General features: G+C 38.9%; 9 protein-coding genes across 9 annotated transcripts; 1 reads left to right on the top strand and 8 right to left on the bottom strand. All coding sequences in view use genetic code 12, as the record gives it.

Moving 5' to 3' along the window:
* Nucleotides 1–549: 549 nt before the first annotated feature.
* On the top strand, nucleotides 550–2037 carry CANMA_000423 (uncharacterized protein; the record flags this gene model as incomplete). The annotated part of the gene is made up of 1 exon (XM_051816479.1): nucleotides 550–2037. The coding sequence occupies one exon, from the start codon at nucleotides 550–552 to the stop codon at nucleotides 2035–2037; it is 1488 nt and encodes a 495-aa protein (XP_051673940.1).
* A 218-nt stretch (nucleotides 2038–2255) lies between these two features.
* On the bottom strand, nucleotides 2256–6113 carry MYO5 (myosin 5; the record flags this gene model as incomplete). Its single annotated transcript, XM_051816468.1, has 1 exon — nucleotides 2256–6113. The coding sequence occupies one exon, from the start codon at nucleotides 6111–6113 to the stop codon at nucleotides 2256–2258; it is 3858 nt and encodes a 1285-aa protein (XP_051673939.1).
* A 259-nt stretch (nucleotides 6114–6372) lies between these two features.
* Nucleotides 6373–7914, bottom strand: CANMA_000421 (uncharacterized protein; the record flags this gene model as incomplete). Its single annotated transcript, XM_051816457.1, has 1 exon — nucleotides 6373–7914. The coding sequence occupies one exon, from the start codon at nucleotides 7912–7914 to the stop codon at nucleotides 6373–6375; it is 1542 nt and encodes a 513-aa protein (XP_051673938.1).
* Nucleotides 7915–7996: 82 nt separating this feature from the next.
* On the bottom strand, nucleotides 7997–11018 carry CANMA_000420 (uncharacterized protein; the record flags this gene model as incomplete). The annotated part of the gene is made up of 2 exons (XM_051816446.1): nucleotides 7997–9186; nucleotides 9386–11018. 2 exons carry the CDS (start codon nucleotides 11016–11018, stop codon nucleotides 7997–7999), a joined length of 2823 nt encoding a protein of 940 aa, XP_051673937.1.
* A 347-nt stretch (nucleotides 11019–11365) lies between these two features.
* On the bottom strand, nucleotides 11366–12535 carry PDB1 (pyruvate dehydrogenase (acetyl-transferring) subunit E1 beta; the record flags this gene model as incomplete). The annotated part of the gene is made up of 1 exon (XM_051816434.1): nucleotides 11366–12535. The coding sequence occupies one exon, from the start codon at nucleotides 12533–12535 to the stop codon at nucleotides 11366–11368; it is 1170 nt and encodes a 389-aa protein (XP_051673936.1).
* A 677-nt stretch (nucleotides 12536–13212) lies between these two features.
* On the bottom strand, nucleotides 13213–14817 carry CANMA_000418 (uncharacterized protein; the record flags this gene model as incomplete). Its single annotated transcript, XM_051816423.1, has 1 exon — nucleotides 13213–14817. The coding sequence occupies one exon, from the start codon at nucleotides 14815–14817 to the stop codon at nucleotides 13213–13215; it is 1605 nt and encodes a 534-aa protein (XP_051673935.1).
* A 1101-nt stretch (nucleotides 14818–15918) lies between these two features.
* On the bottom strand, nucleotides 15919–18657 carry AXL2 (Axl2p; the record flags this gene model as incomplete). Its single annotated transcript, XM_051816412.1, has 1 exon — nucleotides 15919–18657. The coding sequence occupies one exon, from the start codon at nucleotides 18655–18657 to the stop codon at nucleotides 15919–15921; it is 2739 nt and encodes a 912-aa protein (XP_051673934.1).
* Nucleotides 18658–20028: 1371 nt separating this feature from the next.
* CANMA_000416 (CFEM domain-containing protein) lies at nucleotides 20029–20883 on the bottom strand (the record flags this gene model as incomplete). The annotated part of the gene is made up of 1 exon (XM_051816401.1): nucleotides 20029–20883. One exon carries the CDS (start codon nucleotides 20881–20883, stop codon nucleotides 20029–20031), a length of 855 nt encoding a protein of 284 aa, XP_051673933.1.
* A 1002-nt stretch (nucleotides 20884–21885) lies between these two features.
* CANMA_000415 (CFEM domain-containing protein) lies at nucleotides 21886–22578 on the bottom strand (the record flags this gene model as incomplete). Its single annotated transcript, XM_051816390.1, has 1 exon — nucleotides 21886–22578. One exon carries the CDS (start codon nucleotides 22576–22578, stop codon nucleotides 21886–21888), a length of 693 nt encoding a protein of 230 aa, XP_051673932.1.
* Nucleotides 22579–24480: the final 1902 nt, after the last annotated feature.

Below are 24480 nucleotides of genomic sequence, written 5' to 3'. Positions count from 1 at the left end.
AGCTCATGACGCCATGGCTGCAATGAGTACAACCACCCTTCTTTATGGAGAGATATTAGATAGAAAATTTGTAAAATTGCTCACAAGCTCCGCTAGGAACTCTTCATATACAAAGACAGCCCCTTTCAGTTCAAGAATATGTGTCTTTTTAAAATCATCATTAGTTCAGATACCTTTATTTTTAAAGTAAAAAAATACAGATCCGCCATGCATTTCTTTCGTATATATAAGATATTATGTCTTGTGATCATACCTGAAATCGGTCGAAATTATCAGTTGAGCAGGTTATCATCTAACTTCGAATTATACATCATTTCCAAGCTCTGAAAAGTTTTCTTGGTATTATTTGAATAAATAAAAAATTCCCTTTTGATATGTATGTTTATGCAAAAAAAATACTCTGTATACTCTTTGTCTCCATCTTCTCGGCGGTTCCAGGATATTATTCTCCTCCCACCATCTTGGCCTGATGTTGAGTTTAAATATTCCTGTCTGTCCTTGTATTTATTTTCTGAATTATATGCCACCTTCAACTCCTTTCGTCCAAAAATGACCTCAAATGAGCCTGCCAGCACTAAAATTTTTGCATCTGATACAAAAGAAATTGCAAACCATGGTCAACAGAACAAAGAGTCATCTTCCTCTGAAGACAACTTAGACGCCGAATCCTTGGCCAAAACAGAGAATAGTCAAGTTTTTGAGGTGTCCAAAGAGGGCCCAAACTTTCGCGGTGTTGGTATGTATGGAGCAGCAATTTTGATTGCAAAATCTCAATTGGGATTAGGAGTACTTGGTTTGCCTAGCACTTTGAATGCTTTAGGCTTTTTGCCAGGTTTGCTTTCACTCACCTGTTTGTGTTTGTTGAGTACATACACTGGTCTCATCATTGGCAAGTTTCGAAATAAACACCCACATATTTACTGTATCGACGATGCCGCGTACATGTTGTTTGGTAGTGTGGCACGTGAAGTAATGGGCTGGGGGTTTTGGCTCTTTTACACTCTTTGCTATGGTTCAGCTTTGCTCACCATTTCCATCGCGTTCAATTCAATCACAGAACATGCCGTGTGCACTGTCATTTGGGTGGTTGTCGGTGCAGTGGTCTCGTTCATTCTTGGTGCCTCAATTAGAACCATGAGAGTGTTGTCCTTCATGGGATACTTTGCCATGTCAAGCATTCTTCTCGCTGTGTGGATTGTTGCTATTGCTTGTCTTACTCAGAAAGTGCCCGCTGCAGCACCAGAGGGCGAGCCAATCAATAAAATGATTAGAGTCGCAGCCAGCGGTGCTCGATTCAATACCGTGGCCTCTGCTATTGCCATCCAATTTTTTTCATTATGTGGAACAGCATCTTTCTTTTCAATACAGGCTGAAATGAGGGACCCCAAGCAGTATGGAAGGTCACTTCTTATGGGACAAGCGTTGGTAATGTTCAACTACATTGTTCTTGCCATTATGATTTACGCCAAAATTGGCCAATACGTTGCATCCCCTGCTCTAGGCTCCGCTGGTGTTTTGCTTAAAAAGATCGCCTATGGTATCGCCCTTCCAGGTTTATTCTGGTCCTCGTTTTTCACTGCACACCTTGCGGCAAAATACGCCCTTATACGTATTCTTAGGGGCACCAAACATTTGCAAAGTAACACCAAAATTCACTGGATTACTTGGCTTGGAATGATAGCTATTGTTAGTGCTGCAGGTTTTATCATTGCAGGTGCAATCCCCTTCTTCAACAATTTAGTAGCTTTAACTGGGGCGTTGGTTGGTACTTCCTTCACCCTTTTCATCCCCGCTTGTTTAACATTGTACGAACTTGGGCATCACAAACATCACGAGCGTGATCTGACGCTTACTTGGATAAAACACTCGTGGGGTGAACTTCATCACCACAAATTCACTGTTGTTTTGTCAATCTTTTGCATCTGCGTTGCCTTTTTTATTTGTGTGGGTGGTCTTTATGGAGCCATATCTTCAACAGTTGAGGCTTATGCAAATGGAACTGTTGATCGTGCATTCTCGTGTGCCAACAATGCATAAAAAGGAAATCAAAATTTTTGACATTCCCACATAGACATTACAAAAAAATTCAAACTAGAACTATAGATGATCTTTCTCTAATAGAGTGTATGATTACTTGAACTGCTGAGTAGGCTCGACCCCCCCTCTCTCAAAAAATACTACATTATCTTTTTAAAAAAAAATACTTCTATCATTAGTCAAAGTTACAAAACATATACATAGAGTTTACAATAACCCTACCAATCATCGTCATCAGCATCCTCTACATCACTATCATCTCTGGTAGCACCTTGTCTTTTCTTCAATGCATCAGCAAGCGAGCCTGCCAATGTTGTCTCTTCCGTCTTTTTAGCTTTCAATGCATCGGCTAACCCATTTCCCAAGCTACCACTCAGTGCTGTTGTGGCTTGAGTAGTATTAGTATTGGAGCTAGCAGTACTCACTGGGTTCGAAGGAACTGATACACCAGCGTTTGAGTAGACATTGTTTGCATTTGGTGAACATTCTTGCAAGTAATCAATTGGCGACCAGCCCTCCTCAGACTCGTCCATCGTCTTGACCAATCCCCATTTGCCATTGATTTGAGTCACGTAATAAATTGTATCTTTGGTCAATGCAACGGAGCCCGCTACCGAACCATCATAATCATACATGGCTTTGTAAGTAGGAAACTTGGGTTTCGATAACGCTGGGGGTGGTGGTGGCGGTGGAGGTGATGCAACATTCCTTTTCGGTTGAGGAGACGTCGCCTTCTTTACTGGTGGTGGAGGAGCAGCTTTCTTGGCGGGTTTTGAAGGAGCGACTGGCCTCCTTGGAGACGTGGGTTGGACTGGTTGTGCTCTATTGTTGAAGCCGCTTCCTTGACCTAAAGCGGCTTGAGCTGCAGCCACTTGCAAAGAAGTACCATCATGTGATTGGTTTCTTGAATGAGTGGCTGGTTGAGAAGCTGGACGAGATGATGGTTGCGGTGCCGAAGGTTGGTAGTGTTGCTGTGCGAGTGCAGGTGCGGGTTGAGAATATGAAGGCTGTGCTGGTCTGGTAGCTGCTGGTCTTGATTGATAGCTAGAAGTTCCGTTTCTGGTACCCCTATTGTAATATTTACTATAGTCAACTTTTCCTGAGACTGCCCTAGGACGTTTTGGATTCTTGCTACTTGCTGGAAGACCCTGGTTGACTGTGATTGTTCCTGATTTGTAAAGATCACTTCTGAGAGGAATCTGTGGTCCAGATCCAACCACGGATTTGACTGTGTGATACTTTCCAGGCTTCTTTTGATACTGTATAGTTGGACCAATAATGATTGACAATCCAGGGTTTAATTTTTTTAAGTGTGTGATAAATTCAGTTTTGAGATCCAAGTTTATGAAAAGATCAGGAATCATGGCTGTTGGGGTGTGTAAACAAATGGCAACCCAATTGTCCTGGTTGGTCGATAACCCAACATTCTTGATGGAGTTGATAGGAATGACATATTCCTTTTGCAATTGCAATCGCTTTTCTACCAAAGCTTCAGCCACGACGTACAAACTTGTTTTGCTTAGTATAAAAATACGAGGCAACCTCTTTGAAGACCTTCCAAATTTCGACAACAATATTTCTCCCTTTCCAGAAAATACCACACGATCAGTGATTCCCGTTTGATTAACAACAAATCTTCCATATCCACTTTTATCGTTGCACCCTAAGTAATCTCCCATGAACGCACGTGATCCAAGCATGGATAGTCTTCTTCTTTCTTTTCTACCCTGCAACAAGCCATTACCATAGTCTCGTAATTGCTCAAATTGGTTTCCATGTGTTTTCATTCTCCATGCGTTTTGGATAACTTTGGCAGCATCATCTTTGCGTTTGATGTATCTTCTCCAAGCTCTTTGGATTCTGGCGGCCATATTGTGCCAATACTTATCCCTCATATCTTCCAAAGCAAATAATGTTTCCGGGGTTTTTATAAAAACTTTCGTTGTACCAAGCTGGTATTCAGACTGAGGAATATGACACGAACGCAAGATCTCCTTCACAGCAGTAAGATCATCGCCATGCCATATATAGTCACCAGCATAACCTGTGGCGGGTGACAACAAATAGAACCTTTGAACAAATCTTTGGAAAGTAGAACGGTAAGCAAATCCTGCTCTTCTAATACGAACGTTCTCCTTAAGACCCAAGTACTTTATTTGGTGCAACACTTGTTGGTTGTCATAATCGCGAGGCTTCTTAGTTTGGTTGGGTTTAATGGTTCTTATATAAGAAGGAGTACACTGGGACAACGTATCAACCAAAGCATTTGCACTGGTCTTGATCTTGTCTGATGCAGTTGGCGGTCTCTTCTTGGTATCGATCAAAGCATTCAATAAATCTGGTGGGAACAACGTTTCATTGACAAATGGGTTCGAAGATGTTCCCAATAACTCCAAAAGATCGCGCAATATACCATCTTTGTTTTTATCAGTCATTCCTGCCACATCGTATGTAACGTCACCTGCATAATGCTTGATGATGAATTTACCCCTCCTATCTTCAAAATGACGATTATTAGCACCAACCATACTCAATCTTTGGGCAAACACTTGATCAGCAGCCTCTGAGTCTGCATGTGCAGTCTTGATCGAATCATTCAAAGCTGCAAATAACCCTGGTTGTGGCCTGGTAGCTTCAATCAAATCACAAACAACCTTATTGTTGAAATAATCAATAGGAGTCCATTTGATCTGTTCCTGAACATACTCATCTTGCTCAGCCTTTAATGTCAATTGAATGAAAATTTGTTGCAACTTCTCATTCACATAGTTGATACAAACTTGTTCAAACGAATTATGCTCGAAAATCTCAAACCCATAAATATCAAGGATACCAATCGATTTGTTTGATTGATATTGCTTACCACCTAATGATAAATTCACTCTTTCGACAATCCAGTCAAATAAGTTGTTGTAGATACCTTTTGCCAAAGCATCTCGCACGGCAGTGGCTTGCACAATGTTCAATGGAACGTGGTATGTGGATCCTCTCTTCATTCCATGCGAGGTTTCTATAGTCCTTTCGGTAAGCGCTTTCTTTAGTATTTCAGGGTTAACATCCAAGAGATAAGCAACGAAATTGGTCACACTGTCATCACGGATTGCTGCATTACCACTTTCATCTTCCACAAAGGAAATGTTACCGATCCATAATATCAGGGCCAACATTCTGAATATGTTATCTTGCTCTGCTTGAGTTAAACCAATGATGTTCATTGCGTTTAAAGTGTCCTTAAAATCCTTTCCGTCATCAATACCATCTACGGTAATACATTTAGCTGCAGAAGTGTAGACATAAGTCTCGGGGCCCTGTATTCCAAACTGTTGTTGATATTGAGGAGGACAATGTTTTGTGAATTGGTAAAAAATGTGAAAATTCCTTTCATTAGTTATTTGAGAAACGACTCTTTGCTTTTCCAAAAGATAGTTTGTGATATGAGCAGCCACTGGCAGGTAATTGCCTTCGCTAAATTTTATCTCAAGGTACTTACCATGTCTACTAGAGTTATTATTTCTCAAAGTTTTGGCACATCCAAATGACTCCAAAAGTGGATTTGTGGCCAATACCATATCCTTAATCTTTGAAATCTCGGCATTGTCAGTATCAACCGACACATTGGCAATATATTGCATAATTTGCTTTGCTGCCTCGGTTTTACCTGCTCCTGATTCACCAGAAATGATTACACACTGGTTTTCTCCATATGACTTCAAATGGTAATACATAGACTCGGCAATGGCGAAAACATGTGGCGGAACTTCCAACCTGTTTCTTCCCTTGTACTTGTTCAACGTCTCCAAAGTGTATATTCCAAGATCACGAAACGGATTGACTGAAATCAACACATGACCGATATAAGTATATATCGTGTCATTCATAAACCTCTTGTGTAAATTCTCGTTGATTGCTTCATCGGTTATCTTGGACAAAAGCGTCAAATCCGACACACCAACCTCCTTCTTCTTGGTGACGTCAAATTCCGCCTTTTTAATTCCTCCTCCGCTCAGGCCATTCACTTTTGCAGGTGCCTGTTGCTGCTTAGCCTTTGTACGACCACCTCTTTTTACTATCGCCATGATTGCTACTAGTCTGTTCTGTTTTGTATGATAATCTCCTGTTGCTGCTCCAAAACAGGAAAAAGCAAAAAATAAGTAAAATAATTCGTTCGGATTTGGTGATCTGGCATTGCCCTTGACAATTTCATTTTTTTTTCTTTTTTTCCAAGCCGAGAAAATCAAACCAAATGACTTAAAAGTGTGTAAATTATAGGAGAAGATGGAAAGATTAATGCAGAGCTATATTACTTCAAGACTTCTACACATTGTAAAAAACCCACTAGTGTGACCACAATCTAACCATTTTATCCTTTCCACCTGAAGCCACTCTTTTACCATCCAAACTCCAATCGACAGCATACACCTCATCAGCGTGTCCCGGAAGATCCACACTCAATTTCTTGGTCCTAATATCCCAAACTTTCAACGTGGTGTCTTTGGAACAACTAACCAATAACCTATTATCTGCCGACCATGCAGTTTGGTACACTGGCGCAACGTGGCCTCGTAACGTGGTAACAAATGTTCCTCTAATACCATCCCACAATTTGATCGAATTATCAAACGAGCTTGAGACAACATATCTTCCATCCGGTGAAAAACTAACATGGTTGACTAATTTCTGATGCCCCGTCATTCTGCACACTGGTTTGGACGACTTGAGTGGTTCCCAAAAGAACATTGTAAAGTCATCACTGGCAGTCACTAACCTCTCACTGATTACACCATTCAATTTGGCAGTTTTTTCGTATTGTTCTTTGGCTCTTTTGCGCAACTCTTCAGGAGTGTACTTTGATGACTTGGTTGACGTGTGGTCAAATCCACCTTTTCTCAACACATAATCAGTCGACAATGATAGATGGTTGACCCAATGAGCATGGCTCTTTAAAGTCTGTACGCACTTTCCACCAGCAGAAATATCCCATGCTTTTATCGTCTTGTCGTGTGAAGCACTATATACAATATTTGATCCTGACCATTTAACACAAGATACGGAGTTTGTGTGTCCACTCATTGTAAGCTCGCATGTTCGTGATGTAGTATTCCATATTTTAACCGATCCATCTTTCGAGCTTGATGCTAATCGAGGTTGCACATCAGAAGCAACAAGATGCAAAGGTTCCCAGCTCAAAGAACTGACCCATTTTGAATGCCCAACCAATGGTTTTCCAATAGGCTTTCCAGTACTGGCTTCCCATAGCCTTATAGTGTTATCCATCGAACCCGTGGCAATCATGGTTCCATCTGGCGAGTAGGCAACACAGAGAACCCAATTTGTGTGTCCCAGTAAAGTATGCATTGGAGTAGAAGTATTACAATCCCATATCCGTGCCGTCGAATCTCCAGCACCAGTACACATGCGCCCCGAATCATTTGGAGCAAAAGTACAACATAAAATGGTAGATCCATGACCTGCAATGGCTGCACTTGATCGAGTCACTGGCTTAACTTTAAAAACAGCTCTTGGTGTGTATAATAAGGTGAGAAAATCTTCGGTTGTCTTTATACCTGGCTTCAACACCGATTCGTATAAATTATTTCTAATATCGACCAATTTGTTCCCCTCTTCTTCATGTAATAGCGAGAAAGTATACGGTACAGGGTCGTCACTCTCGCCTCTTAAGTTGTTAAGTAATTCTTCCAATTGTTTCTCTGTGATACCTCCTGGCACCCGAATTGATCCACCAGTTGATTCTCCAGTATCCGAAGCTTGAAACTTGATTAGCACATTAGGTACGTCATCGGGGACAAGATTCACTTCCCTCACTTGCTGAGCTTCTCTTTTTTGCTTTTTCGATGGTGGCGGTACTACTGTAGCCATGTTTTAGAGTGTATCTTTGATGATAAAGCTTGAAGGAGTACGTGTGATGTTTTATTTTCCATTTTTTTTACGAGATGAGCTTTTAAGCAGATGCGATACCATTAGTGGAATTGGTAGCGCTTGCATACAGAATTGCAATCTCTTCCTCTGATTCTTCAATCACTTCGCTTGCAACCGCTTCAAAATCATTAGAGCTGCTGGTGTTTCCTAAATCGTTGCTAGTGACGTGAATTATGGATGCATCGACATTGGGCGATGATGAAATAACTGGATAGCTTTCAGCCACAGTTTCTGATAAGTCTCTGATTTTATGTTCCCCATTGAATTCTTCTTCATTATCATAATAGAATTCATCATCAATATCGAAATAAATGGGACTAAGTTTTTCTGATTTAACCTCCACTTTTACGGCATTAATCAATTTAAGCATTGCTTGGTTGATTGTAACTTGACGCGTGTCATCGATAGGGTAGTTTCTGAAAAAATGGGGTGTTTTATGATACCAGTCTAGATAAAATAGAAGCTTGGTAGTACATGTCTTGTGGGTTGTACTTGGTGATAGTATGATTCTTCCCTTTTCGCTATAGGATAGTTGAGATGCATCAACGTTATTACTTATCTTATATGGTCGATATTTGGTTTCAAGGTAACCTAGTAGATATATCATTACGTTTGAACCAGTGCGAATGCTATTGAGATTGCGAAACAACAAATTAACATGAGATTCATATTTGGAAATGGGGCTAACTTTAAGTAGGTCTGATGACGGTGGAATTTTGGTTATTGGGTCATTGGCTCGGTTGGTTTTATTATTGATCAATGTTGAGTTGTTGTCGATATAGTTCTTAAGAATGGTTTCCTCATAAGACATGGTCATTTCGAGCTTGTAAAACTCTAATAGACTGTGAAACTCGTTGACAATAATAAATGAATCATTAGCAAAGTTTGATTTTGTTGATATTAGTGAATATAATTTAGCAAATGAATCACATACATAATGGGTAATTTTTGACTTGAACTCTGGTTTGAACTGAGGATGGCTCTTGATTAAATGAAATGGGAACTTGTTTAGCGTATCTATTATAGCAACTGGCTTATTCTGGTTCAAATTAGATACAATTAATGATGAAATCACGATGTACATGCCATGACAACTAGGCGCAGATTGGAAGTCAAGGATACTATCATTCACAGATGTAGAATTGAACAAGAGCTCATCCAATGTAGGAATAGATGACGTGAGTGTGTCTTGACGCGAATGTGGTTGTTGTTCTATGTTGTTTGTTAGCACCATTTCATGGTTAACTCCCCCTTGGTTGTGAAGTTCTTCAAACCCCTGACGCGTTATTTACTGTTGACAAAAAAAATCAAATAAATGTTAATCTACGCCTAAATCAGTCTAAGTTGATAATGCTACACCTGAAACTATTCATTATAAACTATTGTTACTCTTTCTTCACCCGCCATGCACTATTGGGTAAACTTTGCAAATAAGTTGCCTTCTTCTTAACCCAAAGCAAAATAAGAATCCCCAAAGTTATGCACAATGCATTTGTATATAGATATCCATCACGAATCATGACTAGTCTACCCCTAGCATGGGTGCATTGTTCTCTTTCTTCTTCTGACTTGATCATAATATGACGACCTGCATCTAAATCACATCTGGCCAATGTAATCTTGTCAATTAAGAAATATATAAAAATTCGCGGCCAAGTCCCACCATAGTTTGATAATGTATTCAATGTCGTCATGTAAGTACCACCAATTGCTGGATCAGCAATCTTGGTGTGGAATGCACAAAGGGAAACAAATTGAATCGTTGACATAAACGATCCAAGTAAATGCTGTAATATAATCATCAAGAAATACGTTTTGGTCACTTGGCCATCCAGGGGGAAGAAATATACAATCAATTGTGCTAATGAAGCAGCAACAAGCCTACCAATGAATCCCCAGAGCCATGGTCTCAAAGGTGCCTTCCCTGTTGACCAACGTCCTGCATAATATCCAAAAATCATTTCAAACGGGAAATCGATAAGTACAGTAATTGACAAGTCTTCCTTGGAGAGGCCCTTTTCCAACAACTTTAAATTTGTTCCTGCTTCATTTGCTTGAAACCCTAGTTTCGCCAACAATAAAATAACAACAAAGGTTTGTACATTGGGTAGTTTCAACACTTCGTACATTGATTCAAACACTTGTCGTAACTGTATCCATTTATTAGTATTATGGACTCCTTTCTCCTTTGCCATTCTGTCTCGATTTATATCCACCAAATGGGGTGGATCTTCGGGCACTAGCAAAACTATTCCCGTGATGATCAAATACATCCATCCCCAGAAAGTCAAATATTGGCCCAATGTGAATAATCCTTGACTTTGTGGAACTTTACGTAGATACTTGTTGGCGAAATCGGGCGAGCTTAATGCTAAGAAAATGGTAAAACTGGAGAAATATCCACAATTTATACCAACTGTCTGTGCCGTTGATGCATATGATAAACTTTCTGGCGATAAGCAAGTAAGCGCCCATCCGTCAACAGCTATATCTTGAGTAGCACAGCACAAAACAAGGACAAAGAAATAAAATGTAATCGTATTCAAATGTTGCTTTGGGGAGTCAACTAATGAATCAATAATATACCCCAAATACATCAAAATAATTGCTGATATGGTTTGAATCGGCACAATCCATGATTTTCTTCTACCAAATTTTTTCGAATACATTGAATCAACAAAAGGTGACCATAGTAATTTTAATGAATATGGATATGCTGCTAGTGAAAAAATGCCTACTTCCGAGTATGTCAATTTGCTTTTCAAAATAAATGGTATTGAGCCAAATGCCAATCCAACAGGCACACCCTGTAGTAAGTATAATAGAACAAGTATCAAGAATGCCTTCCTATCACGCGGAGCTAGCGGTTGTGACTGCGATGGTTGGAGAGACTTTTTCGGCGTTTTAAGTGGTTTTAGTTTGATGTCTTGATTAGATACTGGTAATAATCCATCATTCTCCTCTTCAAATGCGGCATGGCGATAATTGAGGGTATTTTCAAGTGAGCCATCAAGTTGCAATGGATAGCTCAGTTTTTCAGACATAGCAAGATATTACTCGAGTATCATAAACGATTGACGTGAGGGGGGTGGAGGAGAAGTTAATTGATAAAGCCAACTGTTGTTTTGAGGTGTCCTTTGGAGAGAAAAAAAAATTGAACGGAAAACGCTGAAATGCTGAAACGCGGAACAAAGGAGTTTATCGAATCCAGCCTTGCGAAAAGCCATTCTCTACAGAAACAATAGCCCAAAAGCCTTGCACTTTCATTCCTTCTAGTACTGTTTCTTTACACAATTTGTTACTAAACTTCCACAAGCTGTTTACTTAGTATTCTGATGTCTTTTCATATTATACACATTTTATACTTTGCTTCAATATGTGCCGCCATCCTTTATAAACCCAAAACTTTTCTTGAAGCTCTCATAATAGTTTCAGTATCTGGGAATGCAAAGTCTTCCAATTCCTTAGCATATGGAGTTGGGACTTCACAACCGGTGACTCTTTCAACAGGAGCATCCAAATAATCAAAACCTTCGCTTTCCATAATTTGAGCACAGATTTCTGATCCAACACCAAATGCAGGGAAACCATTTTCAACAGTGACCAAATGGTTGGTCTTTTTCAAGGATTCAATAATGGTTGGTACATCCAATGGTTTAATCGATCTCAAGTTGATGACTTCGGCACTAACATCGTAATCTTGCTTCAACTTCTCGGCAGCTTCCATAGCAAACTTGACTGCTCTGGAGTGTCCAACAAGAGTGATATCAGTACCTTCTCTTTCAACCTTGGCTTTACCAATTGGTAACAAGAAGTCCGATGAAAGTACTTCTTCACTAACTGGGAATGATTCACCGTATGCAATTTCATTTTCCAAAAATACCACTGGGTTTGGATCTCTAATAGAAGCCTTAATCAAACCTTTGTAATCTTCTGCCGAATATGGCGACAAAACTTTCAAACCTGGAATTGAACCATACCAAGCTGCGTAATCTTGGGAATGTTGGGCAGCAACACCAGCAGCAGCACCATTTGGACCCCTGAATGTAATGTTACAGGGTTGGATACCACCACTCATGTAATGGGTCTTGGCAGCAGAATTGATGATTTGATCAATGGCTTGCATGGCGAAATTGAATGTCATAAATTCCAATACTGGTTTCAATCCATGGAAAGCAGCACCAACAGCTAATCCAGTGAAACCCATTTCTGTGATTGGAGTATCAATGACTCTTCTTTCACCAAATCTATCTAATAAACCTTTACTTACTTTATAAGCACCATTGTATTGACCAACTTCCTCACCCATTAAAAACACATCGTCATCACGATCCAATTCTTCGGCTAAACCGGAGTTTAAGGCGTCTCTTATAGTCATTTCTTGTTGGACAGATTTGGAATTGTTGTTACGGGTTGAAGTGAGTATATTTGAGGTGTTGTTGTTGAATTGCATTCTCATTGCTTGCGCTTGACCCAACTTGTGAATGGGAGTTTTGTTGTATTTGACAGCCTGTGCAGCTAATTGAGCAGTCTTTGCGACTGAAGATGTTATTGGAGCCATAGCTGGTTAAGTTGGTTGATGTGTAGAATATGTAATTGGGGATACTGGTTGATGATGGTGAAAATTCAGATGGTAAAATATTCAATTGCGTTTTTTTTTATTGGGATTTTGGGTTTTGATGTTTTTTTTTTTTGTTTTGTTTAGAGAGAGAGACAGAGACATACTACAGACAGAGAGTTCTAAAAAAAGTCTCTCTCAACAAACACAAAGAGAGCCATTTTCAATTCGTACATATTTTTGATTTACACCAATTGAGTTACATGTAGAAACATCATTAACCTAGCTTATGTCCTCCCTCTCTCTCTCTCTCTCTTGGCAGATCACGTACTTGGTCTATCGTCTATTCACCCTATTGATGGCTAAACTTCTCTTTACAGGGCCAAGTGTGTAGGAAAATAAAACTATGGGCGTCATTTGTCCGGAGTATTTATATACAGTCCCGAACAATTTTAAATTATTTTGTGCCCGATGAGACACGAAAGGAGATTAAAGTCCGAAACAACAAACCCAACCACAAACAACAAACAGGTTGAAAGTTTTGGGGTGTTTATACAATTTCATTGCTTAGGTTCTTAAATGTATACGCGATTCTTCTACTACATTTTTACTTCTAGTTTCAATATCGATCGAATGTTATATATTAATTCTTACGTCTTTACAGAATTATCTGCTAAAAACTAAGTCTCTGCCTTGGGCAAAGTCTCCACATACTGCGCAGTGTCATGAGCTCTTCTTCTACCAGAAATATAAGTCATCATTTCGGAGTAAGTTTGTGGCACAACTGAACAATATCCCACATGAGTTTCCGATCCTTCTACCTTACTAACGGTCTCTTTAGGAACAAAGAATGAATAGATAAACGTTCCTGCTTCTTTCTTTTTATTCGAGTTCAAATGTTGGATAAAAGTGTCGACTTTAACTTGGACAACTGTACCTGGTTCCGATAAAAATGCATCAGGATTAGAGCTGATCTTGTTCATTGCTGGCAATTGGAAAGTAAATGGCGCATTCTCTTTAACAATCTCTGTTGTTTCAGTCGAATCATGCAAGTGTTCAGTGTACGACACTGACGAGTACATTGATAAAACCGATCCCACTGGTACAGGACTCTTGAAATTAGTTGAATCCAAACTAACAAATCTTGGTCCAGCTAATGAGAAACTTGCAGCGGTACAATAAGCCAATTCAAATGATTGGCGTAATAAATACCCACCAAATATCATATATGAGTGACGATTACGGTATTGTGGCTGCATAAACAAAGTTGATGTCTGTTTAGTATCCTTCATAAACGATATTGCGTTAGCTGAATTGACTTTATCAACATTTTCACTCGATTGTGTAGCTCTCCACATGTTATAAATCACTTTTGATTCCTCAGCAGTAGGTTCAATAATATGCATTTTCTTTGCTTCTAACTTCTTTTTGGCATTATGACTTTCAGCTCTTTTGTAGTCAACCCAGTCTTGTTCAGTTATTGGCAACAAACGATTAATGGGGAATGATTTATGAGTGATTGGATTACGAGCAACAAATGTAAAATTAGCAGTTAAAAACACATTAGAAGAAGGCAACGTGTCAATCTTTATATCTTCTTCCTTGATGTCATGTTCAAATGCATACCCCTTGACAGTAATTTCCATACTTGACCTACCAGTCCAACTAACAGATCCAGCTAAAACGAAATTAAATTTACTAATCTCATCAACCTTTTTCACCATATAAATACGATCAACGCTGGCAGTAACATTGACTGGCTCTGCTGGTGAACAGTGTCTATAAGCAATCCTCCCGGCTAATGCATCCAAATCCTGAAATAATTGACCGGCACGTAATCTACCAAAAGCATTGATGTATGCATCACATAGCCATTGATCATCCTTGAATGGCAAAAGCAAATATGAAAACGAATCAGCTCTTGTCTTTTCACCAACTTTGTCAGTCACTGGGTTGTTGTAAACAAACGAATCTATACGTTTACCTTCTGCTTGGAACTTCTCCTGTTCCGTCAATGCTTCAAGCCAAGTGGCTTTTTTGGGGTTGATTTGTTTATCCCTCAATTCAGCCAATATAGTAGCAGCAGCATCGGCAGCCTCGGAAGGCTCCTGAGACCCAGCTTCGGCATCACCAGGTTCTTTAGGCTTGTGGAATTTGGCATTATTGGGTTTGCTACTCGATGTTTTGGTAGCTTGGGAATTGAATCTAAGATGTAGCCCAATTGAAGCTCTCACTGCTGGAAAGTGCTTAATATAAGGGCGAGCAATGCGTACAGACCTAATCATCTTTTCAATTGGCGTGGTAGGAGTAGAAACAGTTTTTTTGAAGAAAATGACAATTGATGTTTATACTCCTTGTGGAATCAGGTGCTAAGTTACGTTATTTTATATCTGCCAAATGTGGTTGCTGGGTTTTATACGATGCATCCAATTCCGTGTTTTGTAAGAAGGTCGTGTATTTCAATACAAAACGGCCGTCTCCCGGGTGTACAGGAAAGGCGAGAACAAAATCAAAATATTAGTTACTGCAATCTCCGAGGACTCAGAAAAGAGGGGTAGAACAGAAAGCTCCTCATTCATTGACTGCAAAATTGAAAATAAGCTTCACCAACAAAATTTATCACATATTTGTTACATTTATGTCGTCAAAAATGTTGAGTAAATAGTTGATATACACGTTGCCCTCTCCCACCCCCCACCGTCGTCTTTATTTGCATACCCAATGGCTGTGTTATTATCACCCTTATCTATCTCCTCTCGTAAAATAGTAGTCCGATCTGTTGCACAACAAACTCATACCCCAACAACCTACCATTTATCTTGAAACAAAGTCCATGTGGGTTCCACTGTAACACATAACTAGCATCCGAGAGACTAGTCCATCTAAGCGAAACCATCTTCAATCAGAGCCTTTTTATTTTTGATTATCCTTTCACTTTCTCCTCCGTCGCCTGCTCGCTTAAGTTTACCCAACAAAAAGAAAAAGATCTAGAACAGAAACCTTTGTCGGTTGCAAAACGCAAAACCAAAGAACACTGTTGTAAAAGCAGATAATCTTCGCCCAAGGTATACAGCTATCTTTTTCTGTTTTCGTATTCGGTACATGTATTGATTATTTCAATATAAAATAATAATGTACAACTAAGCTGGAAACTATTGAACTAAAATAAAAGGATTGATATGATAATATTACAAAACAAACAACAAAAACTTAAACGTCTTAACTCCCATAAAAAAGACAATCAAAAACAAAAAGTCAAACAAAAACATAGATCAAACGGCATCCTGGCAACCTAGCAATCTGGCACCCAAAATATCAATCAAAATGCGAATAAATCAAACAGTAAACATTAAAACACCATCCATTAAACCATTTGTACCTTGATTCTAATCACTATCATCATGATGCAAAGTGGCAGACTCTTCACGGTGAGTATGGTCGGGCTCATAAGACGAGTCTCTCAAACTTGCCTTTCTTGTAAAATCAACCAATGTTGCACCTCCATTTTCACGATCATTGCCAGTGGCGGTGGCATTTCCACCACTTAATAACGAACCGGAGCTGGTTCTGGTACATAAATTCTTCACCGGTGATAAACTGTCAACAGGGCGCAATCTACCATCGTAAATGAACTTCTCTGATGATATTGAATCGAGGGTGAGGATTGACTGATGAGGGTTTTGGTTGTTGTTTTGCGTTTGAGTTGAAAGTAAATGTCTTTGACGAGTAGGCGATGATGTTGGTGATAAGTAGCTGTTATTTGCGGTATTCTGGTTATTGGTCATTTGTTGGGGGTCATTAAGAAGAAAATTATCCGATTGTGGTGATTTTAATTCGGGTTTATTGAATTCAAATAAAAATGTAGGTGATTGCGATTGTCCCATGGTGAAAGGCGGTTGTGGTGATGGTGAGGGCGATGGTGAGGGCGATGAGTTGTCATTATTGTCTTCAGAGGAGGATCCCGAGGATGATCGATCAAATTTATGTAACAAATTGCCAATTGATCCCGTAGTATCCTCTCTATTTGACATATCTCTAGAGTTCTCCTCGGGGACAATATCCAATTGTGATGTTGAGTGAGGCAATCTATTTGGCATTCGTTCTGGTGATGATGTTGGAGCCAATGTGTCATACTCGACAATATTTCCATCCGAATCCAAACGTTGAATATTTTGTGACGAATTATCCCGTTGAAGTAAGGCATTTAGTGAATTATTACTCATGAATGCATTTTTTGCAGACGAAATTTCTGAGTCACGTTGTGAATGGTCTTCAACTAATCGTACGGAAAACAATTGTTCGGTATTAACGGTCGATAATGAAGCGTCACTGTTTCTTGTCAAATTTGCTGGTGTGATAACTGCTTTATCATCAGAGACGAGGTTTGCTCGCCAACTTTTCAGTACTGGTTGTTCCTGAGTATCATAAAATGATTCATTTGTATCGACGTGGGTTAAGGATGACGATGAGGAATTGGCAGAAACTCCCTCCAATTTCATTAAATTGACTTGCGACTCATTCTTTGGATCCATAGGGAAAGTTGACATAGCTCCCGTTGCTGCGCCTGCACCTGCAGCTGCGGCTGCTTTGCCACCACTTGAAGTCGAACCTGGCACTTGTGTTGTCGCTGATGTGACTGTTCCCTTTTCGTCATCTGATTCTTGTTTGCTATTTCTTCTCTTGTAGCAACAACAGAATATGATAAACGCAGCAACTAAAATGACAAATACTGGAATACCAACACCAAGTCCAATGGCTAAATCTCGGTTCTTGTTAGAGTTGTGTGATGCACCCGAAGCGGAATTACTGTTGCTTGAATCATCAGTAGCAGAAGCTGTTGCTGCCCCTGCTGTTCCAGAAGACATTGACGTTGAAGTTGAAGTTGAGCTTGATGAGCTGGACGTGATATGTTCGTTAACCCCCTTTATGCTGAAACTTTTCTCCTCATCTTCAGAATCTAATTTACCTTCGATTGTGACTTTTAAGCTGTCAAAACTTTTTGGTGTTATTCCGTTCAATGTTTTGTTACTGTCATGGTAAGAAAGCCAGTTGGATTTATCAAAATTAACATTCACTTCAGTTTCATTAGCATTGGTGAAGATTGAATTCATTATTTGATACTGGAACCATTCACCTTTGGTGGCATTAACATCATCTAGTGAGTTGATTGTAAAAATGGAGCCTATTGCATTAAATGAATAAGGTAAATCAACAGTGTTTCCATACGTGTCACTGACTGTGATTGAAAAATTATCAAATGTTGAAGTGTTTGGGAAATTTCCAGTAATTGTATAATCGGCATCATTAAATGACAAATAAGATGGTAAGTCATCAGCATCAACTTCAGATATGTTATCCTTGGAAATCAATTGTCCGTCAAGGTAAACATGGGACGTGATGGGCACCACTTCGTCAACATCTTGTCCAAAAGTACCATTAATCTTGACCGTGCTGTTCAAATCTGTTTCTAATTGATGTCCACCAACGATAATTTTGAAAACACTTGAAGCACCAGCATAACCGTAATAATCACTTGCGATAAAGCTAAATCCATATTCAAACGATGGAGCATTTTCCGAAGTAACATGAGGAACGGTACCTGAAAAGGTCAATTCTTCGCCATCAAAAGAAATCCAGTTTGGCAATGAACTCCGATCAGCTGATCTACCGTAGTACGCCACGATTGAACGTTGGCTTGACGAATAACTTTCAAATGTGTCTTTACTAAACTTTAAACTGATTTTGTCTCCTGGTTTAACCACTAATCCGTCGTCTCCATTAGTATTACCATATTGGGCCAATTGTTGAAATACACTAGTATCGGAATTGACATGTAATCCCGTGTCATTTGACACAATCATTGTGTAGTTATTGGACAAGGTTGATTGATCACTTTGATCAGTGCCCTTGATTGTAATATCAAATTCTCCAACATCTGATTCACTGGGTTTACCGGTTAGTGTTCTTGAACCAGAATCGAATGATAGCCAACTGGGTAGGTTTGATACTTGGTAGGTAATTTCTCCGTTACTGCTTGATTTATAGGTAGAATTGGCCATAGTGAATGTATAATCCTCGTCAACTCTTCCTACATTTGGAAGCTGCTCATCAAAGGGAAATCCCATGTATATTGATGCTGAAACATTGTGTATCACCTGTAGAAGTAGTAGTCTTAGTAGCAAGAGTTGTAGCATTGTCTTGTTCTAATTCTCATGTGGTGGAGTATTAACAAGGGGTGTATGAGTTTACTTCCTCTGTGTGTCTATGTGTGTCTATGTGTGTGTTTGTGTGTGTGTGTTGTATTTAGGTGGGAGTAACGACTGACTATGATGCGACGATGTGAATAGGTGATAGTGTTAAATGTTGTTGTTGTTGATAGATGGTGAAGATGAAAGATGTGTATGATGTGGATTTCTTTTTCTGATGAAAGGACAGAATTTTGCTCTCAGTAGATTGTGTGATAATGATAATTGTTTGATGGTATGGTAGCTGCTTTCCCAATCGAGCGTAAATGTATGAACATATGTAAGATTTGGCGTCTTCTTGTGTTGTTGTTGTTGTTGTTGTTGTTATTATTATGCTTCATCTTTCGACCCTTTGGTTTGGTCTTGTGTTTTGTACATAGAAGAATCATTTTTTGTCTTGGTGTTTATTCCATACAGTATGTATGTGTGGATGTAATTTCAATAATTTCGCGTCTTACTTTGTTATGGAAAAAATACGTGTACATCCACACATACATATTTTAACAATAATTATGCAGAAGAAGCCAACTCTAACACAAAACAAAAAAAAAGATGCGAATCTTTATTTATTTGTGAGATCTAGAATTTAACCTCATTGGGAAAGGTATATCCATACATTTCGAAAGGCGCTATGCAATACACGCGATATATATACGCATAGGTGTATGCTCATAAACCATGCATATACTCTCTAGTAAAACACCTTTTGTTGACCCTTCCATCTATATTTAGAAGGGAGAAAAGCTTTCAAAGATAAAAAAACTGACAACTAGAATTATCGCAAATTTTCATTATGTCTGTAAAAACTTAGACGACAACACGATAGTTTTACATTGTTTTCATCAATTGTACTCGTAAACATTTACGGATTGGCCGCAATGCAGATCACATTCCATTCCAATACGGCTTCTTTGTTTTCTCCAAACCAGGAACGAGGTATTCTTATTCTTTTCCAACGTGTTTGGCACAAAGATTTAGATACAACCTCACTGTCGCCTCTTTGGTGATTTAATTTTATTGAAGCTTTCTCTCGTCAAAGAGAGAACAAAGTATATAAGATAAAACTACAACCGAATAAAATGTTAATTACTAGATACATAGCAGGAATATTGGCTTAATTTGTGTTTCAAAGCTCTTAGCAAAAGCACTGAAAAGCACTCATTATTTGGATATTAGACCGAAAATAAAACTCAGATATGAAAAAAAAAAAAAACACAACAGAAACAAAGTAAGGGGAGATGTAACATCCTCCTAAATTAAAGCGGCTAAAGCTGCAATAATACCACCCATAGCCACACCCTTGGCAACACCGCCGTTTGCTAATTCGGATGCGATTGAGGAAGCTTCTTCAGCGCCAATGGCGTTGGATCCAGCGTCGATTGAAGTGGACAATTCTTCTCCGGCCTCTGCTTCTCCTTCTTCATTAGCAACACCTTCTTCCTCGTTTGGAGCTTCAGTGATTTCAGCTTCGCCTTCCGTAGTCGATTCTTCACCAACTTGCTCTTCAATGGCTTGTTCCTCTTCGGGGGCACCAGTTTCAACTGGTTGTTCTTCGGGGGCTTGTTCTTCACCAGACTGTTCCTCTTCAGCTTGTTCTTCAGTAACTTGTTCCTCTTCCGCTTCTCCAGTTTCAACTGGTTGTTCAGCACCTGTGTCAACTGATGAACCTTCTTGAGCTTCATTGGTGGCTGCAGTTTCTTCAGTGGAAGCAACAGTTGTTTCAGCTTCAACAACAACAGCTGCAGCGGAAGCTAAGGCTTCAGAAACAGATTCTGGAATAAACCAGTAAGGATCCCAAACACCAGCACTTGAACAAATGGATGTGGCCAAATACTCAACACTACCAATAGCATCACCTTGACAGTTATCAGCTACACATTGACCAATAGCACCACCGAATTGAGGCATGACACATAAACAACCAGTATCCCAGTATGGACAAGGAGTAGATCCAGTACTTTCAAACATACAAGCTTTAGCACATTCTGGCAATTGATCGTAGATTCTGTCAGCGAAACCATTGATTGAAGCAGTTCTTGCGACACTTGGGAAAGTAGCATATGGGTTTTCAGCTTCAGTGTCAATGATTGTAGTAAGAGCGTCCATTTCGGTTTGATTTTTTAGATTAATAAACTTTGGTAGGTAAAAGCGATCGACAAGGTGTTAACTTTGATGACAGGAATTAAATGCACTTGATGGAAAGGAGAAAAGTAGCCCCTATTTATACCAATATAGCAGAATGGTTTAAAGTAAGTGGACTTCATACTTTGTTTACTGAGTACTTCAATTGAGTAATTGAGTTCAAGGCTTCAAACAGCTCAAAACTCACATGTTGAATATTATATAACGACTATTTATATGAAAAAGTTCTTGGATATTTCCATTTTCTCTTAGTTTATTGCCTAATTGGTGGAATCAATTTAAAGCTTAATCCGTAGCCTCGGTAGATTGAGCAAAATATAATATTTACCTTTAAAATCGCTTGTTATTGTGTTTTCCTAAAGTGATGTCGTTTGACAGGTGGTGCGTGTGCTACTTGACTCATTCCAGTTGGCCATATGTAAGTTTAGGTGGCTACCTAAAACATATCGTTAAAATAATTGATTAGATTCTAATCAGATAAATCAGTCTGATGTATGGCGAAGCATTCAAAGATTTAGGTGTCGAATATAATATTGAAAAAATTATTTTGTCCCCATTTTCAAAACAAAATAATTTGCAAAGAAAAAGAAAAAAAAATCAAGAAAAATGAAAATCAAATCGCCGGACCACAATTTGGTTTCGAGATAGTAGTTAAATTTGTTGAATTTTTAGGTGTCAGTAGTAGCCCTTACATTTTCCTTATTCATTGAGACAAACGCGCATCTAAATCATGTCTTGCCAAGTGTTGGCCAATTTATCAAATTTGTTTTACTTCGTTTTTGCAACCAAAGATTACCTCTCGGCCACTGAAAATTGGTCACTACAATCAGTATTAAAGTGAACCTCAGAAGCTTTTATTAAACTAAACATCACATAGATATGCTTTCGTAGTAGGAGCTATATTATTAAAATTAAACAACTAGTCAGAAGTAAAAGAAGCGAACTCCCAGCTCTCTAATAGATGAACTAGATCAAAGCAGCCAAAGCAGCAATGACACCACCCATAGCAACACCTGGGATGACAGCACCGTTAGCAGTCAAGACAGAAGCTGAAGCTGAAGATCCTGCACTACTTCCGCCCTCTGCTGGGACGGATGATGAGGATTCAGCACTTGATTGTTGCTGTTCTCCTTGGGATGCAGCAGCAGAAGATGCTTGAACAGAAGTGGTTTCTGGGGCAGAAGTTTGGGCTGGAGCAGATGATTCACCTTGAGTGGAAGTTTCTGGAGCAGTGGTTTCTGGGGCTGAGGTTTCAGCAGCAGTAGATGAAGTAGTTTCTTCTTCGGCAGTTGATGCTGGAGTGGTTTCAGCATTAGCGGCAGCAGCGGTGCTCAAAGCAGTAGAAACTGAAGCTGGGACCATAAAGTATGGCTCCCAAACACCAGCTGATGAACAAATTGAAGTGGCCAATGACTCAAATGAAACAACTTGAGAACCCTGACAGTTTTGAGCAACACAGTCGCCAATGGCACCAGCAAATTGTGGCATAACACACAAACATCCAGCATCCCAGTATGGACATGGGGTTGAACCGGTACTTTCTTTCAAACAGTCTTGAGCACAAGATGGAACAAGGTCGTAGATGCTGTCAGCAAAACCATTAATTGAAGCAGTCTTGGCGATACTTGGATAAGTAGCCCATTGATTGGTAGTAGTCATTGTTTAAGATTTGATTAATTAACGAGTGAAGTGTAATAAAATATTATCGTTTCGGTGAATATGGAGAAAGAAAATAATTGATGGAAGAAGAAGCTAAGAAAATATCTTGTGTATTTATACATTTGGTTTCATCGTAAAAAAGTCAATTGAATCTATTTGAGTTTTTAGATGTACATCAGAGTTGTGCAAAAAATTGTAAACAAAATAAAAAGCCTTATGTCTAAAACTATTTTTGTAGCAGTGTTCTGGAACTTTTCAAAAGAGCCAAGGAACATATGGGTTGTTTCCGAACTTGGAATTGTAAAATCTGTGTCGTAGTATAGCTCTTTCTCACCTGCTTTCGGTTGTTGACTCTTGGTAACCGGTTCTTCCAGTTTGGGAATTATTGACTGACCAATATAACCCCTGCCCTTTTACTTTGTAACCAAAAGATGGGCCAAAGATTCAGAGGGTTTGGCGATTCTCACATAGTACCCTCCCAATTGGGAAATTGAATATCCAAAAACGGCAACTAAAACAAAGGTGAAAATGGAGCAGTCGGCCATTTTCTTATGAAAAAGCATAAATCTGGCGGGCTTATATGCCCAAAAGCTTGGCAGTATCGGATCAAATAAATTGGTTAGAGAAGAAACAGAACCAAAACCCTTCCATCTCCGAATTGGAAACAAGAGCAAAATGAGAATTTCACAAGAGATTAAAGCCACCTTCATTCCTTTACCCAAAACACCCCCGATGAAAGTAACAAAACAAGATTAAACGAAAATTTATGCCCTTTAAACAATAAACAAAGCTTAACTGTATCGTAGCACAAGATATAACAATAGAAGGAAGAAAAGAAAAATTGTGACCAGTAAAAAAATTATAAAATGACACTAAAGTGGAAGAATAAAAGGAAGCTAAAACGGACACTAAAATAGTGCAGAATTTTTAGACCGGTATGTCCCCCAATTGGACACAAATTAAGCAGATAAGTTTTGTGTAGAATACTGAGGTTGTAGTTGTACAAGGAATTGTTAATTTAATGTAATATATTGTAGTCACGTCTGTAAAGGAAAGTTAAATTATAACTAGCCCATACTTTTCTAACAAAACTTTAGCCAGTACAAGAAAAGAATAAAAAAAAAAAAAGTGAGCTGAGGTTGTAGTCGTGCATCTTGCTTACTTTCTTTGAATTTTATTTCTTGTTTCTGATCTTCTAGATTACCTGGCTTTGTATTCCTTAATCCTTTTAATGTTGAATTGTATTCCCAAGTTCCATTTGTTTGTGTTGCTCTCTCTTATTTGTGTATCGAATTTACCTAACACTGGCGGTAATCTGCGACAACTGCGAAACACAATTGCAACAATGGAAAAGAAAAAATTAAAATTAAAATTTAAAGTTTTAAAGCTTTAAAGTTTTTTTTTCTTAGTGTGCATATTAAGAATGAATTAAATTCAACCAATGAGAAGAAACAAACTAAAACGATTGAGGAGTTAAATAGAAAACCAAAAGGTAAACAACTTTAGATTGTTAGCTTCTCCAAAACTAAACAGAAAGTGAGGGTAATTTACTTCAAAAGTAGCTGCTCGTGTTTTTAGGAGTAGTAGCAATTCCGATTCTGCAGTTCTGTAGTATTATTAAAAAGCAAAGTAAGTGGCTGGATGCAAAGGTAGAGGCTTCTATTGCCTTTCTAGTCTCATTCTCTTGTAACAAACAATGAAACGCCGTAAAGTGGTGTCTTAGTAAGTGGTTAATAATTCGATTCTCTTTGTTTAAATCCCATTCTCGGGGTTATCGTAAATCGGTAAAGAACAAAGAAAAGTTTGTTTGTGTAAATATGCACGTTTGTGTATTTTCTAGGTTTGTGTCGTGTTGATCAAATAGATAAAACTGGTGACAAAACATACCAAATAGGAAATGAT

This window comes from Candida margitis, assembly GCF_024628925.1.
Source record: "Candida margitis strain CBS 14175 chromosome Unknown scaffold14, whole genome shotgun sequence".
Taxonomy (NCBI): domain Eukaryota; kingdom Fungi; phylum Ascomycota; class Pichiomycetes; order Serinales; family Debaryomycetaceae; genus Lodderomyces; species Lodderomyces margitis.
The sequence above is the reverse complement of the archived record's forward strand: the minus strand, read 5'-3'. Positions and strand labels throughout refer to the sequence as shown.